Here is a 17496-nt window from a genome sequence, read left to right as displayed (position 1 = left end):
GCTGCAAGTCTACTTTTTGAGATAAATGTAGCGATTACCTCTCACAGTAACCACAGTATAGAATTGAAAGTGAGTGCTAATCCCAAGTAGCTACAGAGGACCATGTTGTTTACATGATGGTTGCAAGCATTATGTGTTGTTTTGGACTGCAAGAAGATCAAACCAGTCCATACTCCAGGAAATAAAGCTAGACTGCTCACTTGAGGGAATGATATTAAAGGCAAAACTGAAGTACTCTGGCCACATAATGAGAAGACAGGATACCCTGGAGAAGATGCTGATGCTAGGGAAAGTGGAAGGCAAAAGGAAGAGGGGCCGACCAAGGGCAAGGTGGATGGATGATATTCTGGAGGTGACAGACTCGACCTTGGGGGAGCTGGGGGTGGCGACAGCTGACAGAAAGCTCTGGCGTGGGCTGGTCCATGAAGTCATGAAGAGTTGGAAGCGACTGACCGAATAAACAACAACAAACAAGGGGGAAAGATCCTAAGTGATGAGGCTATCAGCATACATTATGAATGGATTGACTCCACCCTAGTAGTGTTTAGTTCTGTTCAACTGCTAGGAATTCAGCAAGGATGAAGTATGAAAGGCCAATGGCTTCCTGTACTAGACACAATTATCTGAAATGTTCTGTACTTCTTTGATGCTGGGAATCTATGGCTAGTGTCTAAAAACTCAAAGCAGTCTGCTTTTTGTGCTGACCAGGGAGAGGATAGATCCTAATTCTTCTTCATGTCTCTGTGCATTGTACCTATGGGCAATGTGCCTGCACAGAACCTTGATTCAGGAAATTGCTATAGCTGAGAAATTTTGGTGGGAACCCTCCCCACTGTCCCAGTGCGCATTTCCCTAGCAGGTTCCCACTTATTTCCTCAATTCTCTTTTGACCGCCATTGTGGTAGCCTCGTGAGGGAACTTCTCTTGCGTTCAGGTCAGTCTGACAGCATTTTCAAAGCAGAGGTTTTATTCTAGCTTTTTTTTTACCTATCAAAGTGTTTCTCCCTTTAATCTTTGCATTGTTTTTATTTCTATTTGTTTTTCTCAATCTCACAATCACCCTCACTGGCATATGGCCATTAAGGCGCTATTTAGAAAGTGTGTCTGTTGTGGGGCTAGGTTACTACCATCTGAGGGGCATTCTCTTTGCCTTTTTTGCCTCAGAGAAGGGCACTTGGTGAGGCTAGTCCTCATTGCCAGGCCTTTTCAAAGCCAGCAAGGTGAAATCATTCTGACCGACTGAAAGCCACTCTTTGGAAATGAGTGTTGGAGGCAGTTGAGGACCCAAAAGGTATGGCAGAGAAGCCAACCTTGCCCTCAGGGAGCTTACCTGCTGAGCAGGAGCCTGCCCCAATGTTGGGGATATCTTCCTCTCAACATCATACTCCCCCAGGTACACCATATTCTCCCACTCCAGGCTGATCTTTGATGTCCTCACTGGCTAAGAAGCTAATCCCAAAGGCTAAAGCCTCAAAACAGGCTAGTCTGTCTTTTTCAGAACCTAAAAAGAAGAAAAAGACTTATTCAGATGACTTCACTCGGGATCGAGTGTGTCCCTCAGGCCTCACCGCTCTCTCTGATTCTGCCTGGGCATCTCGGGATCAACAGCAACCTCCAGCACTGGCTGGAGGACTCATTTGTGCCCTTTCGAGCCCTTTTATATTCTGAGCAAGAAGTCCCTACCCCTTTCTTTCTCCAGCATGTTGGATGTACTCCTGAATATCCTTCCCTCCCTCAGTGACAGCCCTCAGCCCAGAATAGGCTCCACATAGGGCAAAGTAATAATCAGATTAATTAATTTGAATGTTATTCTAAGTGTGCAGGTGGATGGATAAATAAATACTATAAATTCCCAACCTTTCTGGTCTACATTCCTGTTTGCCAGTCTCTCCTTTATTTGCTGCAGACAGCAGCCTGGAGCTGACAGGTGTGAGCGAAGTGGGGCAAGAGGCCACAGAGTTCCTGGATTCACAGGCACCGCTTGAACCAGAAGCTCTAGATGCCCCCATGGAAGAGGTAGCTAAGAGCAGCTGCCTGGAAGATCTTGCATCGATGATAGACAGGAATAACAAAGAGGACCCAGCCCTCAGTGTGTCAGCTAAAAGTAAGTAGACACTTTAGGACTCTCAGCTGCCTTGGCTGCTTTTAAATAATTAGTCTGCAGTTGGTAGCATTGGTAATGGTTGTTTGTTCTAATCAGGTGATGTTCCAAGAAGACGAATAGCCACAGTGGAAGAGGTGCGCTACCCCTTAAAGCACGGGTAGGTAGTATCATCTGCGTGATGGGGTTTTGCCTTATAATGGTGCTGATCAAAGTACTCTGACTAGTATTGCAGAGTGAGGGTACAAGTATGTAGTGTTGAACTGGCCATTTTCATGCTCAGATGGCGAAGGGAGGTGCGCATCAAGAAGGGCAGCAGCCGCTGGCAGGGAGAGACCTGGTACTATGGACCCTGCGGCAAGAGGATGAAGCAGTTTCCAGAGGTGATAAAGGTAAAACAATTGTTGTGAACTGCCCAGAGAGCTTCGGCTATGGGGTGGTAAGTAAGTAAGTAAGTAAGTAAATCATGCTTCCCAGAGAGGGATCAGTGGTGACTGATTTCCTTCTGAAGTGACTTCTTTACTTGATCTGTTGACAACTTACTTTGCCTGGCAATGGTAGTGTTGCCACTTTCTGCTGAGATACAGTTCCTGAGATACAGTTCTTCACTAGTTTCAAGGCAAGGGGACATTCTACAAGAATGGTTTCTCTTGCCTTGGTGCGGCTATAATTTAGCCACTTGCTGTAGCAACCAGAACTCCAATTTTACTTCACAACAAGTGATATAAGGTAGGCAATTTAACTGCTGTGGAAGGGAGTCAAGCAAGGGCCTCTACAGCATCTTCCTGCCCTGGAGCTGTTGAGGAAACTGCTGTCTCCCAGTTAGTCCTGGGTAGTAGCAATTTCACATTGTGATGATATGATATATGTGCAGTGAAAATTGATGAACTTTTATTACTTCCACAGTATAAGAAACTATTTAAAAATAAAGTAGTGTGAGGGTCAGTACTATTCAGTTGCCTATGTTTATTTTTGTTCCATGGTCCTCCTTTCAGACTATGTTCTCCTGATATCTTAGGTCTCTTGCATTACTTTCAAACCTGGCAGACAGTATCCCCTACCATTCTGTTATGTAACTTCCATCGACACTAGTAGGAGTTATTAACAGCTAATAACTACTGAATGTGGTCTGTTCTTGGAGCATTGGCCCAGAAATAAGATCTGCTTTACCCTCTTTGAATCCTTTTCACCAAAGAGCAAGAGATTGTTAATATATTAGGCAGTACCAGTGGGCAACATCTAGCAGCCATGTCTTAGCTGAACTCTCATTTGTAAGAGGCTGGTCCAGAGTGTCCCATTGGCTCCAAAGTGCATTGTGTCCACCTCAGAAAGAACCTGTACTCTAGAAAGAGGCTAGAGCCTGGGGTCCCAGTGCGGTGCCCTTGGTGCCTATCAACCACCCTGCTTCTCTTGATTTTTACTTTTTCAAAAATTAATTAAAAATTAAACCTGGAGTCTGCATGCTGAAAAGCAAACACTGGCCTCCAGCATCCTCTTTATTTCTAAGAATGCCTCTGGGCCTGAAATAGGCCCCAAAGGCTTTCTTAAAAAATAAAAGTGGTGGGTGACAGCAACTCTGCCTTGTACTCAGTTTCTTGATGAAGTTACTTGTCTCTGAGCCTTATTAGTCTGCCTTCTATAAAATGGATGCTGGAGCAGAAAATTCTGGGTTCAAAAAGTGGTTTTGTGTTTAAAACTTAGCCCCCAACCTAGCCTTATGCTTAAATTCTTGGGCAAGTCACTTTTTTGTTTAGTCCTACCAGTTTGCCTTCTGGGAAATCGGTGTTTTGTGATTGGCCATACCCACCAAGGCTGCCATTTTGTGAATGGGAAAGCCCTGCCCCATGGCAGCTATTTTGTGAGAGTGCCTATGGCACTTGCTCAAAATTCCAAATGTGCCCACCAACCTGAAAAGGTTGGGGACTTTCTACAAGATCTGATTGGCTCACATGTTTGTGACTTGCTCCCCTTGTAGTACCTGAGCCGAAATGTTGTGCAGAATGTCCGTCGTGAACACTTCAGCTTCAGTCCTAGAATGCCAGTAGGAGATTTTTTTGAAGAGCAAGATTCACTTGAGGTGGGTATTGGTGCAAGACCATGAGTTTGCCAGGAACCACTGGCATCAGTCTTTTTTGCAGCTGTTCTTCTGCTGGGCTTATATGGGCCAAGTGAACCAGCTACTTCAGGGGAGATAACTTGTAAATAAAATTTGCCAAGGGAACATCTGTGAAGGGTGAGGTGTCTCCTTAAACTTTGTGCCTTGGGTGTAATATCAGTCTCTTAAGTAAGGGAGGGGATAGCTCCATTCCCATAAGGAGCCGTGTTTCCTGAGACATCTGCGCAAAAGGAAGCTCTGGCACCATTGTGCTACCTGGCACTATGGCTTGGTAAACTGTGAAGTATGAGTTCGTAGCATCTTGTCAATCTCCCGGTGCCTAGTCCTTTCTTGACATTAGTTCAGCATCTGTGGTCAGGAATGGCTGTATTTATTAGGGAGTGGAGAAAGTATCACTGGCACAGAGTTTCTCATGAGGAAAAGCTGACAGACTACTGCAGGGAACTGGAATTGGTAGAGTTTGGGAGGAATCCGTTTCTGTAGATAGTATCTCTTTCTTGCTTTTGCAGGGCCTGCACTGGGTCAGGTTGACGCCTGAGGAAATCCCCTCACGTATCCAGGCCATCACAGGCAAACGCGGCCGACCCCGCAATACTGAGAAAGCCAAGGCTAAGGAAATGCCCAAGGTGAAACGTGGTCGGGGCCGACCTCCCAAAGTGAAAGTGCCTGACCTGCTGAGCAAGACAGATGCCCGGGTTCTGAAAAAACTGGAAGCCCAAGGTACCAGCTGTACAGTCTGTTTCTGCATGCTAGTAGCTTTCACAAGAAAGAGCTTTAGTTTGTGGCAGGAGTTGTTTGTCAGTCTCTGGAGGCAGGGCTGTTCATTCTATGCACCAAGAAAATTCAATTTTTGCTCTCAAAAATAAAGCAAATCAACAAGATGCATGCAAATCTGCTTATTTTGCATAAATCTCCATTTGCATGCTTTTTCTGGAAACTAATGTTTGAGTTTTTGCAAAATTTGGAATTTCTTGTCAAGGAGCGGTGTGGCAGCAGGAAGAGAGGAACGAATAAGCAAGGGGCAGTAAGAGTTTATAGGTAAGAGAACATGACTGGAGACCTTGAGGGGAGGGGCAGGTAGCTTGACAGAGCATAAGAGCTCTGCCCCTGAGGACTGGAAGCACTTGCTGACACTGCCTTCCTAGCTTTCTTTTGTGTCTCCACAGCCATAACGGCTACAATTGTATGTGTATTTTTTTAAAGCTGAGAAATTCAGGAATAGAAATACAAATAAAAGTCCATGTGAGTTGCACATAAGGAATATTTAAAAACAAACAGTCCTGCATTTAAAGTCTTGTGGATGCTCAGTCAGACCTAGCTGATTGCATAGCTTTAGATGCTGAAAACATACAGTCCAGCTGAGGTGTTACTAGGGCATCCCTTGCATCATATAGGGTATTTTGGTGTTCCCCTGTAGCCAACAAATGTTGGGCAGCAACTTTCCCTAGGAAGGGAGAAGCTACAGCTCTGTCCTGTGTGTGTATGTGGGGCTGAGTATCACCACTAATTTAATTATGAACCTGTTTACTTGCTACTAGTACTTTCATGTGTAGAAGCCACCATACGTAAGAGATGGTGCAAGGGGAGAGTGTTCTTTATCTTCTACGCATAGCTAAAATTTTCAGTCACATACTCACACACTATGTGTTGTTTGTGCACTTCCTCTGGCCTTGGGTTGGCAGTGAGTGACCTAAAGGAGAGTGTCTTTAGGATTGTTCAGCAGCAAAAAGAGACCATGAAGTTGGTATGGTGCTGCGCTGCACCCAGATTCACAAGTTGCCTTATCAGCCAGGCCTTTGAGACCTTGCAGTTTTTTGTGTGCTGTTTGATTCAGTAATTCCTATATATCCTTGCAGTTGACAAAATGCCAAAGAGAGCATGTTGGTTTATTTCTGGCAGGGGTTTGCAGACTTTATTCCTCCTGGGTGCAACTGGAGGCTGATAATGGAGCAAGTATTAAAGAGAGATTTGGTCGTCATGGATGCTTGTTCTCGGGGCTGAAATAAATAATACCACAAATTTGGGGGAAGGGATGTAAAACTTTGACATTAGTTTAGAGATTGTTTCTCCTTCATGTTGAGATATTTTCTTGGGAGCATATCACCCTAAACCCCTATGTCTTTTGGGACCTACGTATAAGCATGATGATACTGTTAGGTATAGAATGCAGGGCTGGTTTAGTCATTTTATTTCCTCATTCTCCCTTTATCCCATTTGTATTTGCAGAGGTGCTCAGTGATGAAGATAAGCTGAAGATGAGCAAGATCAAAAAGAAAATGAGGCAGAAGGTACATGCAGTAAAATAGAGAAGTGCATTCTGGATATGAAGGAGCGCATTCCCTCTGTATGGAGCTGGGGGAGAACTGCTTTTAGCATAAAAGGAGCATTTCTCTGGGGTGATGGGAGTTTTCTTCATGGGTTACTGCAAGGCAAGGCAAACATTCCAAGTCTGGAATATAATGAAATAAGTTGGCATAACTGCTTTAATTTTTAACGGCTGGACAAATTTTTTGAGTTATGATAAGTTTTGAGTTTTGAGTGATTATAGTAGAGTGGAACTGAGTGAGAGAATTACATGGGTTTGGGCATTAGGGATAAGGAAGCAAAGAATAGATTCCTGAGTCGTCATAGACTTATCAGACATTGCTAGGCATTTCTCTACAGCCATGAAGGATAGAAACTTAGTTAAAGCTAATATTCCCAGGGTGCCAAATTCTACAATTGACTTATGATGAATTTAAGCAGTATGTGAACTGTTAGCCACCCTGCTTAGCAGAGTGCTGAAGATATTAGGGGTCTATCATTTCCCATATGTGAGACAGTCGAAATTTTAAAACTGTCCACAGTAAAGGTTTTGGGGACTGCTGTTGTAAAGATGGAGCAAATGCTTTTCTTGGGTGTCTTCTCTTTTGGGGGTTCTCTCCTGTGTTCTTGATAGCACTGTCTTACTTGGTTTTCTTTCTAGGTACAAAATAAGCAGAAGCAGGAAGCCAAGGCACAGAAGCAGGAAGCCAAGGCACAGAAGCAGGAAGCCAAGGCACAAAAACCAAAGGAGGTCAAGACTAAGGAAGTCAAAAAGAAGCCTAAGGTAGGTCATGGCCATGAGGGGTTAGTTGAAGAAGCTGGAAAGTGCCCAGATCCTGAATAATCCAAGGTAAAGCTTGACACATTTTTCCTTCCCCTCCCTCAGCCCCAGATAAAGAAGGAGAAAAACAAGCCAGAAAAGAAGCCAGAGAAGCTGAAGGAGAAAGTGAAGATGAAAGAAAAGGTGAAGCCCAAGGAAAAGAAGGTAGCAGCATCAGCAAAGGTTCCTCGGAAGGTAGATAAGAATGTCCTTGCCCAGCGGCGGCAGGAAGAACGACAGCGGCAGCAAATGATCCTGGAGGAGATGAAGAAGCCAACTGAAGACATGTGTCTAGGGGACCACCAGGTGTGTTGAGCTTCTTCACCACATTGCTTTGGGGGACACAAGCTCCTATGTTGTTTCTTTTTGTAAAGAAGGTGTAGTTTGTAGGAAATAAGCTGGCCAGCTGAAGACGTACTGGAAATTCTTGAGTGTGGCCCCTGTAGAAGTTGAGGGCAGAACAGACAAGCAACATGAAGTTGCCTGGTACTATTTACTGGCACATCATGATAATCCAATTTTATTTTTTTTTTAAGTTCTGGGTCATTGTGAGCAAAGCAATGTGCTGGCCCATGCTGCCTGATCACTTCCAGTGCAAGTGGAAGTGGCTGAACAAACCACTGGCCTACTCTTCACAGCTTGGTTAGTGTCATGTGTGAACCAGGAATTCTGCCTCTCCCCCATCAAGCCAGAGTCGTAACCCATTCTTGGTTACCAAAAATGGCAACTGAATGTTTAATTCCCACCTTCACATCTAGGGGAACCTACCAGTGTCATGACATTGTGTGTTTCTCCAACGCTTGCCAGTGGCAGCCAGTGATGTTGGGTAGGGAAATGCCAATGCCATGACTGCAGGACATGGATAGGATTTCCCTGATATTTTAGAGGGGAAAATTAAACATGTAGCGCTGTGCATTTAGTATAACGTGTAGTTTCAGTTAGCGCTGTGAGAAAAGGTCTCATCCTTTCCTGAGAAACGTCCATCAGAGCAGCACTGTGCTTTCATGCAGCTGCGTTCTAGGCATCTTCTGGGTTTACACAAAAAATGGCAGATGGGGCAGTGAAATGGAGGGGCCATTTTGGCCCAGACTTCGCCATTTCAAAAAATGACAGCTAAGGTTCTCAAGATGCCAGTTTTTGGACCAGATTCAATTCTTGTATAGTATAAATCAAATGTTTTTGGGATATGCATAACCTTTGGCTGCCATCCCTAAATAAATAATCGCTTTCTATTAAAAAAATGTACCTTTAGTATTTTCCCAGATTTGCCCAGTTAAGACTGCTAGCTGTTTCATTCTTGTTTTGTCACCTATTGCCAATTGTGAGACTGTTTGTATCTAATATAATGTTCTGTCACATTATATTTGCTGAGTTGCTCATTTAGCTGTTTCACCAAAATGCTAGAATTGTCTCAGCGACAAAATTAAGTAGCTCAGTCACTGAAATACCCTCCTGTGAACATTTGAGTTCTCCTGTGCACCTATTCATGTTGGCTGGGCCCATCCAAGTGGAACCTTTGAACCTAACACATTTTGAAGCACGGCACCTGGCCTTGCAGCGGGTGGCAGTTCTGATGCTTCCTGGCAATATTGGGAATATGTACTCCTGCTCTCCATCTCATTGGGCACTGTATAATATTACCTTCCTTGTAGATATTGTGGCCCCTGCCCAGTTCAAGTAACAGTAAGGGCACAGTTAGCTGTTTTGCTAGATCCTAAGTCCAGGCTTTCCGTACTGATATTTTGTCTTTTCCCCCAATGTTTCCTAGCCTCTTCCAGAGTTTTCTCGCATCCCTGGATTGGTTTTGCCTAGTCATGCCTTCTCAGACTGCTTAGCCATTGTGGAATTTCTACATAACTATGGCAAGGTGCTGGGCTTTGATGTAGCCAAGGAGGTTCCCAGTCTGAGTACCCTGCAAGAGGGCCTCTTCAATGTAGGCGATAGTTTGGGTGAAGTATTGGACCTCCTGGTAAAGCTGGTGAAGGCTGCACTATATGACCCTGGCTTGCCTTACTGTCAGGTAGGCATATGTACTGTGTGGTGTCAATGTGCAAGTGTGAATGTGAGTAAGTGTACAGGCTGTAGTAGTGATGTGAAAGGTGTGTGGGAGTGTGTAGGTTGGTGCATGCACAAAATCCTAATACTATCAGAGCTGTGTGTACTTTGCACTATTTTTTTAATTGTATGATTCAAATTCTGTGTCAAGAAAAATGGAATAAAATTGCATAATTTCTCACAATTCTGGATTATGGGGAAGGGCAATGAACTGCAGAAAACACTGAAGCTCTGACCCAAATGCTAACAATCTTGTTCAGCCATCCCTCTGGCTTCTGAGATATTAGCAGGCATTGCTCCCACATTTGTATGCATATAAAAAGTATTAAAAGCTAGAAAATAGTTTTGTTTTTTTTAATGAAAGCTGTGAGTCTCAGGAAGCTGCACCCAATACCACATTATGCATGTTTCCTGTTCTCCCATGGAATAGTGGCATACCCATAGGCCTGACTAGTGTTTTTGTTCTGTGTTTACTCTGTGGTTAGGATGTGGACTAGGACTGCTGGTCACCAAATGCCAGGAGAGGAAATGAGCCTCTTTGGCTAACAGATGTTCCTGAGTTGGTATATGTCTATACTTAAGTATGTAGACTCTGCATACTTAAATCAAACACTAGGGTGTGCCTGAACACTGGCCTTTTTAAAGTGGTGGGCCAGGAGCTGTGGTGGTGGGTCACAGAACAAGGGACTGGGGGGCTTTGATGTAGATCAGGACATACAGATTGAGTTCTGATCAGAGACAGAATTCCATTTGTGGGTTCTGTTTTATTTAAAATATATAATAAAATTAGGAGTAGGTGCCCTGCCTTCTGCCCAGGTTATTGGATTCCTAAGTACATAGATACAGCTGTTTCTGCCTGAGAGTCAATAGTGCATTGATTATTTGATTTTGTGGCAGACATTTATACTTTGACAAAACTGGAGAAATGTCTTACCGAAGTATGATCTTACAGGAGGATGCAGGTCCAAGTGATCTGAACAGCAACACAGCAAGCAATTGTGCTGTTTTCGCCATTATCAGCAGTTAGAATTTTCAGGCTTCCTTCTCTGACAGGCAGAAATGGGGGAAGTAGAAACATTTGTTTGTCTGAAAAAAATGTTAGTGCAAGACTCTTTGCACAGTTGAAGAAAAGATATTTTGAATTTTGATGTATCAAGTTTCTGGCTAGTGTCTTAATCATGTCCTAATCACTGTCAGACTATTTCCATTGCTTGTAGAGCAGAGGTTCGATGCCTGTGCTGATTCCTGGATTACAGTAAAGGGAGAATAGGAAGATGCATTGTTGTCAGCATCCGTGGCTTGCTTTATGGCTATAATCCTGCTGCAAGCTGCAGAATATGGCTTCTCCCATTAAGGTTCCTGAGTATCATCTTTCATTTTCAAAAAGAGCGAGTTCCTAGAATTCAGAGTTGCAGAGATCAACGCAGCAATATCTGCTAAATGTTTTAAGAGAGGAAGTCTGGAGGGGAGACCTCAGTGAACATATTGCGAGATCTTGTTATTCTTCACAGCTTTCTTTCTCCCAATCGTTCAAGTCACATTTGCTCTGCCTACTGCCATGAGTTCTATCCTGCTTTAAAGGAGCAGGGAGCATAGCTGAATCAAAATTCTATACCAAGAGAAGATTAACTGTACAAAGGATAAAAACTGCAAATTGAACATATTGCCTGTTTTGCTTAGTCTAATATGTCCCTGGTAAAAAGCAGAACAGGGGTAGCAAATCATGGGGCACTTGCAGGCTGCTATGGACGTTTTTTCAGGCCCCCTTCTGCTTAACCTGGACGTTGCCCACCCCTGCCTTAGTATCATAGTGAGAACCTGTGCAGGGCATTGAACCTAACTCAAGACCACTTGGAAGTCTGTCTCCGCCCCATCACTAGTTTCGAGATTTTACCAGGCATTCCTGGCACACTTTCATCTCTATCTTTTCAGCCATAGCAACTTATTTTTTTGGGGGGAGGGGTGTTGTGGTTTAAATGAAAGCTGCAGCAATCAGGCTGCTGAATTCTGTGTGCCCCATGCTCCCTTGAATTCCATTTCATGGTAGAAAGGTGGGGTATAAATTACATGCATACATACCATGTTCTGCACTATATTGCATAGCATAATTGCAGAGTACATGAAGCCCAGGTTAAATCACATCCTTTCTTCTTCACCGCTGCCCTGCTTTGCAATTATGAAAGAAAATCCTATAACTTGTTCTATCTGGGTTGCAGATTTTAAATATTCAGTGTGCTTGACAGATGAAAACTTGTTTCTTTAGTAAGGGCGGAAGTGACCATATTGCATTTAACTACTTCTGTTCAGTGTCCTTCATCTCTTACCTGCTGCTAACAAGGAGGAATTGGGACAACACGCACACAAAGTTCTCTCGGTTATTCTTCTCTTTCCTTTCTCCTGCCAGTCACTGAAGATCCTTGGTGAGAAACTGTCTGAGATAAGCCTGAACCGTGACACTGTGTCTGAGGTCCTTCGCTGCTTCCTCATAGCATATGGGGCAGATGAGAACCTGTGTGACAGCTTGCACACTAAGCCCTTCCAGGCACTCCCCCCAGACAGGAAGGCTGCTGTCCTGGCTTTCCTGGTCAACGAACTCAACAGCAGTGCCCTTATCATCAAGTAAGTGGTGGTAGTTCAGGCAGTTTTCTGAATTGTGTGTCTCATGGCTACATGTATGCAGCAGTCTCAGCTCTAATGTGGAGATGTGGCTGGGTAGAGCTCAAGCCTCAATATGCTGTTACTGTATTGAGCTGAGAGAAGAAAGCATTCAAGGGAGCTATGTAATTCAGCATGTCTTAGGCCAATGTTTAGTGGCCACAATTGACCACAAATTCCAATATCATATCACCATGAGACAGTAGTACTTGTCTCTTGTCTTTATCTGAGGTAGGGCTGGGCAACATGGTGCCCATGGGTACCAGTGTGCTTCCAGACACCTTCCTTGGTACCCACCAAGGCACCCTACTCCTCACAATTTTTACCTAATTTTTAAAAATATTTTCTTACTGGCAGCTGGGATTGCTTCAAAGTGGAGTGGAAGCCTCTAGCTGCTGCCACCTTAATTTCCCATGAATGCCTCTGGGCAGTTTACTTGTCTTTTGTGACTAGCATGGCATGGCATGGCAGCAATTTTATAGTTGTGCCCAGAACAGTTTCTCAAATTTCCAAATGTGCCTACGGGTCCAAAAGGTTGCTTATCCCTGACCCAAGACAACTAGATAGTACATTTCCAGCATGACTTGCTCTCATCCAGAGCCAAGCAGAAGTGCTCTGGTGCACCATGTTATCTCAGTAACTTCACCATTATATGGCAACCCAAATCGCACTCAAAATTTGTTTGGGCGGGGTGTTGTATGGCAAGTTGATCATTTTTCTCAGGAAAGCCCCCTGAGAAAAACAGGTTATAATAGTATTGGGGTCCAAATGTGTTGCCCCTACATAAGCTATGTGTGTCTCTCATAAGGAAATGGATGGCTAACTTGCTCTGCTGCTGCCAGATTCTATTGTAGACTGAATTGTCTGTGTGTGTGGGATGGAGTAATGGCTCTCAAAATGAGCATTATGTAGTTGTCGGTAAAAACAGGATATTTTCCCATCCTCCATAGTTAAACTGCTCTTCCCCAACCCCAATAAACACTCCCTTTTCTAAATACCCTTTTCTAACCCCCAACAGTGAAATTGACAAGACTCTAGAGAACATGTCCAACCACAGGAGAAACAAATGGATAATAGAAGGAAAGTTGCGCAGGTAGGTATCGGTGGAATTAATTTTGGTTTAGTCTAGCCTGGTGGCTCAAAACTGTGCTGTCAATGGGTGTGGGGTAGCTGTTAGTTGAAGGAGCCTGAGGATATACTGGTCATGAATTTATTTAAGTATCCCTTGGTGTCTGGTGGAATCTTTCCCTGTCCACAAGACTCTAATTGATCATTTATTTATTTGTTTATTTATTTATCTTCTACCATCTTTGATTTGCCAGAGGATTTAGGAGAAAATAACTTCTTTTTCACTTCTCCTCTCATTGCTATGTGGGCCACGTAAATAAATTTATTCCAGTTGTGTATCAGTTGTGCACTAGTTGTTGCGTATCGGTTCCTGCAGGTTTAGTCAACCCCTGATTTGTGATCCCCTGCCCTGAGTGGCAGTTTCAAAGTCCCTTGCCTTTCTCAAGCTGGAGCCATCCAAATATTTTGGACTTCAGGTCCCATCAGCCCCAGCCAGCATGGCCAATGGTCAGGAATTCTGAGAGTTGTAGTCCAGAACATCTGGAGGGCACCAGATTGGGCAAGGCTGCGGTTATGCCCCTTCTCTCCCCACTCCTAATGCCTTGTTGCACTGTAGGTTAAAGATTGCCCTAGCCAAGAAGACTGGACGTCCTGAGTCAGAAATCACTGGCTTGGAGGAAGGGCGATGGCGACGGAGCTCACGCATCACTGAGGAGAACGAAGATGTGGAGATGGAGGAGGAAGAGAGAAGCAGAGCATACAGGACCCGAAAAGACAATGATGTAGGTTATAGTATGACTGAGTCAACTGAGAAGGGCCTATGCAGTGCCCCTGAATCTGTTTTCTAATAATAAATTAGAAGGAGGGAGCAGGGTTGGTCCCACAGCATAAGAGATGAAGAATAATTGGGTCAGTAAGTTCTGTTGGACCAGCTAGTTAATTATTTCATAGTAGTGCAAGCCTTTATAAAAATAATCTTTAGGCATGGATGTTCAAACAGTTCTAGCCTTGTCAACATAACGTTATTTTTCCAAAACTTAAGCTTGCAGAAGTGATGCTGTATTCTCTGCATCCTCGTCTGTAGAGTAGGAGTGGGGCCTCTGTCTCTTAGTGGATTTTGCAATTCCCTAGGCAGTTACAGTTATCAACAAATATAGGTCTCTTCTTCTGCTCCCCTCTTAGTTTATTCCCCTTGGGTGTTTTAGTGTTTCCAGAGCAAGTCAACCTAGATTTGGGGCTTAGGTTGAGGATTTGGTTCTAACTAATCTTGTTCTCTCACCAGAATGACACTCCAGTTTCCAGTGTGCCTGAGCTGGAGAGGCAAATAGAAAAGCTTTCCAAGGTAAATGCTTATGGTTGAGAAGATGAGTAAACATGGATTAGGTGGAGATATGGTTTTTCCTAGGCTTAGTAGAGATGTTGGGGATTGTTAATAGGATGGTTTGGGGAGGCATGTCACTTTTTGCTCTGGTACCTGGAGCTTTCCACACTGACACCCCTTTTCTACACTCTCAGTGCTATTACCGTTTACATTTTTCCACAGCGCCAGATGTTCTTTCGCAAGAAGTTGCTCCATGCTTCCCAGTTGTTACGGGCTTCTTCACTAGGGCAGGATCGATATCGACGCCGGTATTGGGTCTTGCCCCATCTAGGTGGGATCTTCGTAGAAGGTTGTGAGGTCTCAACAGGTATGTGGAGCCTAGAATGCAGGTACAGAGCTGTGCTTTTTCATTGTAAAAAAGGGAAGGCCCTGTAGATCCCATCACTTGTCTGGCAAGAAAGAGTGAACGTTTCTTGTGGTGTCTCTTGGCGCAGAATGTGACTTTTCATCCTTCAGAACTTGGGGCCACAAGGAGCAGGATTGCTGTAGCCAGAAATAGATAGAATAGACAGGAACTGATGGGACAAATTCAAGGAAGATCCACAGGGCAGTTTGGGGACAGAAGACTACAGCAGAAGCGGGAAATTCCCTTTTTGCCTGCAGGTCACATTGCACCTTCTAAATGGAAGTGATGTTTTGGTTGAAGTTGGGGGGAGGGGGAGCAGAGAAAATAGAGATAGTATGGGCATATTTGAGTAGGTGGAGTTACTCAAAAGGGCTGTGTATCTGTGGACCAAATTACACTTCAGACTTCAGCTGAATGCAACATTAGACCATTAGCCCCCTTCGCCATTGCAAAACATCTTTGGGAGGGATGCTTTGTGGCAGGGAGGAATGGGATGCTTAATCTTTCGTATGCTAGAAGCTTCCTTCCCCTCCCACAAAGTGGCTTTTATCCCTGCCAGTTTTCTCAGTCAGTGTTTACCTTGCGAATGAGGGTCTGGTATACAGGGCGGTGGGGATGCTTTCCAATAGAGAGGAGATGGTTGGGCGGACTAATGTATAGTCTGAACCTGAGACACATGGTGTCTGTTTATCTGTACTTGCCTTAGGGATGGCGGAGAATTCCGCCACGGATTCCAGTGAGGCTGGATTCTTTAGAATCCAGCCCCCCGGAATCCGTGGCAGAACGGCCTCCTGCCCCCCGCGGAATCCCCCCGGGACAGCACTTACCTGGGGCGGATACGGCGGCAGCGGCAGCTGGTCTCCTGGCCGACCGCGGCAGGGCTGCTTCTACCGCCACTGCCGTCCTTGGACTGTGATAGGCTACATAAGAATTTACATAGCCTATCATGGCTAATGTAAAAAAAACACACGCAGCGTACGCAAATGGCGGCAGCTACGGCGGCCGCCATTTGCGTTCCCTATTTTTCCCCAACTTATCTTATGTAAATATTTACATAAGATAAAACGGCGAAAAAAAAGGGGAACGCAAATAGCGTAGTGGACGCTATTTGCGTACGCTGCATGTGTTTGTTTGTTTTTTACGTTAGCCATGATACGTAAGAATTTACATAGCCTATCACAGCTGTCTAGCTGGACACAAATGGCAGCTGCTATGGCAGCCGCCATTTGCGTCCGCACCAGGCCGTCTGTGGCCGGAAATCCGGCTGCAGACGGCCCTGGCCGGCTGCTCCACAGCCTGGCCACGGAGCGGAGCCGGCTGTCGAGGATTCCAGGGGGGAGGACCGGATCGCATCCCCTTCCCCCCCTCGAGGATTCTGCAGGGAGGGACGGAGCAAAGGTAAGTGAGTTTCCTACATCCCTAACTTGCCTGCTATTTTTGGGATATATTTGAGCACCATCTAGTGGTGAAATCCACACAGATCTTATTTTTTGTTACTCTCCAAGCAGCTTCCGCTGAGGTGTCCAAGAACACACTGGAAAAGGAAGAGGCTCTGAAGGAGAAGGAACATGAGGCATCACCAATCAAAAAGGAGACCACTGACGCACCACCAGTTACAGATTACATGTATTGCACAGCTTCTCGGTCATGGAACCGGCCATGGAGGGATAGTGTGGGGCTGCTGCCACCGGAGTCGTCGGAGTCCAAGTTGCCAGAGCCGACACCCATGCCTATCAATGGATTTCTAGAGGATTCTGTGCCCCTGGGCCAGTCCCAGCATGACCTCAGCCAGTCAGCCTTCCTGTCCTGGCTCAGCCAGACACAGCAGGCATCTTCGCTGCTTAACAGCTCTGTGCTCACTCCAGACAGCAGCCCTGGCAAAGGGGACTCAGTACCCCCGGATGAGCTGCCAGACTCTGCTGCAGAGGATGAAAGTGTCCCAGAAACACAGGTTGCCTGGTTCAATCTGCTGCCCAGGGGACCCTGTAACGACTCTCTACTTGCTACCTCCGCTGAACAACCCTCTCTAAAAGCTGCTCCTCAGCATTGCAAACCCTCTACCAGGGACCAGTCAAAGGCCTCAGCTCGGCAGGTGAGTTCCATACAGAGACCTTTCCTTACTAGGAAATGCAAGCTCCACTTTTGACCTTGGGTGGATCTTTGAGGAAGCAAGGGAAGTGGCTCCTTCAAGGACAGAAGAACAATTGTATTCTGAGTCAAAGAACTGGTACTGTCTGGCTTTGGAGGCCAACATCTTGGGGGCATTTCCCTCTATGAAGTCTGTTTCCATGTTCCAACTACAACTTATGTCTGCATGAGCAGGCTTGGGTTTGTGGTGAGGATACTATTTCTGAATCAAACTGCGTCTCTGGTCTGCCTGAGGGAGCAACTGGAACCTCTCTGCTACAAGGACTGGCCTGAATTGTGCATATGTTACCAGGAAAAGCAACTTTTCATCACGGTCGCAGAGAATAGGATAAGAAACAATGGGTTAGAATTAGAAAGAGATAGATTTAGATTCAGCATTAGTAAGCATTTCCTACCTATGAAAGCAATTTAGAATGACCTTCCTAGTAAAGTCCCCAAGCTGCCCCAACACCAAATGTTGCCACCTCTCTGCCAAGTTTACAGCCCCCAATCCTGCCACTCA

General features: G+C 45.0%; 1 protein-coding gene across 5 annotated transcripts in view; it reads left to right on the top strand.

The window, feature by feature from the left end:
* Window positions 1–17496, top strand: part of BAZ2A (bromodomain adjacent to zinc finger domain 2A) — a 60785-nt gene that overhangs the window by 23727 nt on the left and 19562 nt on the right. For 2 of the 5 annotated variants that reach the window (XM_084837123.1, XM_084837119.1), the window contains exons 6-20: window positions 1886–2104; window positions 2201–2261; window positions 2385–2493; window positions 4077–4178; window positions 4727–4937; window positions 6444–6505; window positions 7183–7305; window positions 7408–7647; window positions 9110–9361; window positions 11801–12015; window positions 13070–13144; window positions 13736–13901; window positions 14402–14461; window positions 14663–14807; window positions 16352–16938. In XM_084837123.1, coding sequence (XP_084693249.1) covers window positions 1886–2104; window positions 2201–2261; window positions 2385–2493; window positions 4077–4178; window positions 4727–4937; window positions 6444–6505; window positions 7183–7305; window positions 7408–7647; window positions 9110–9361; window positions 11801–12015; window positions 13070–13144; window positions 13736–13901; window positions 14402–14461; window positions 14663–14807; window positions 16352–16938 — 2627 coding nt within the window. The remainder of the gene's footprint in view (window positions 1–1885; window positions 2105–2200; window positions 2262–2384; window positions 2494–4076; window positions 4179–4726; window positions 4938–6443; window positions 6506–7182; window positions 7306–7407; window positions 7648–9109; window positions 9362–11800; window positions 12016–13069; window positions 13145–13735; window positions 13902–14401; window positions 14462–14662; window positions 14808–16351; window positions 16939–17496) is intronic. The other 3 variants (XM_084837120.1, XM_084837122.1, XM_084837121.1) reach the window with 3 other exon arrangements.

This window comes from Heloderma suspectum, chromosome 2 (genome assembly GCF_057233095.1).
Source record: "Heloderma suspectum isolate Gila_16-S chromosome 2, 16-S_ref, whole genome shotgun sequence".
In the NCBI taxonomy this organism is placed as follows: domain Eukaryota; kingdom Metazoa; phylum Chordata; class Lepidosauria; order Squamata; family Helodermatidae; genus Heloderma; species Heloderma suspectum.
The sequence above is the reverse complement of the archived record's forward strand: the minus strand, read 5'-3'. Positions and strand labels throughout refer to the sequence as shown.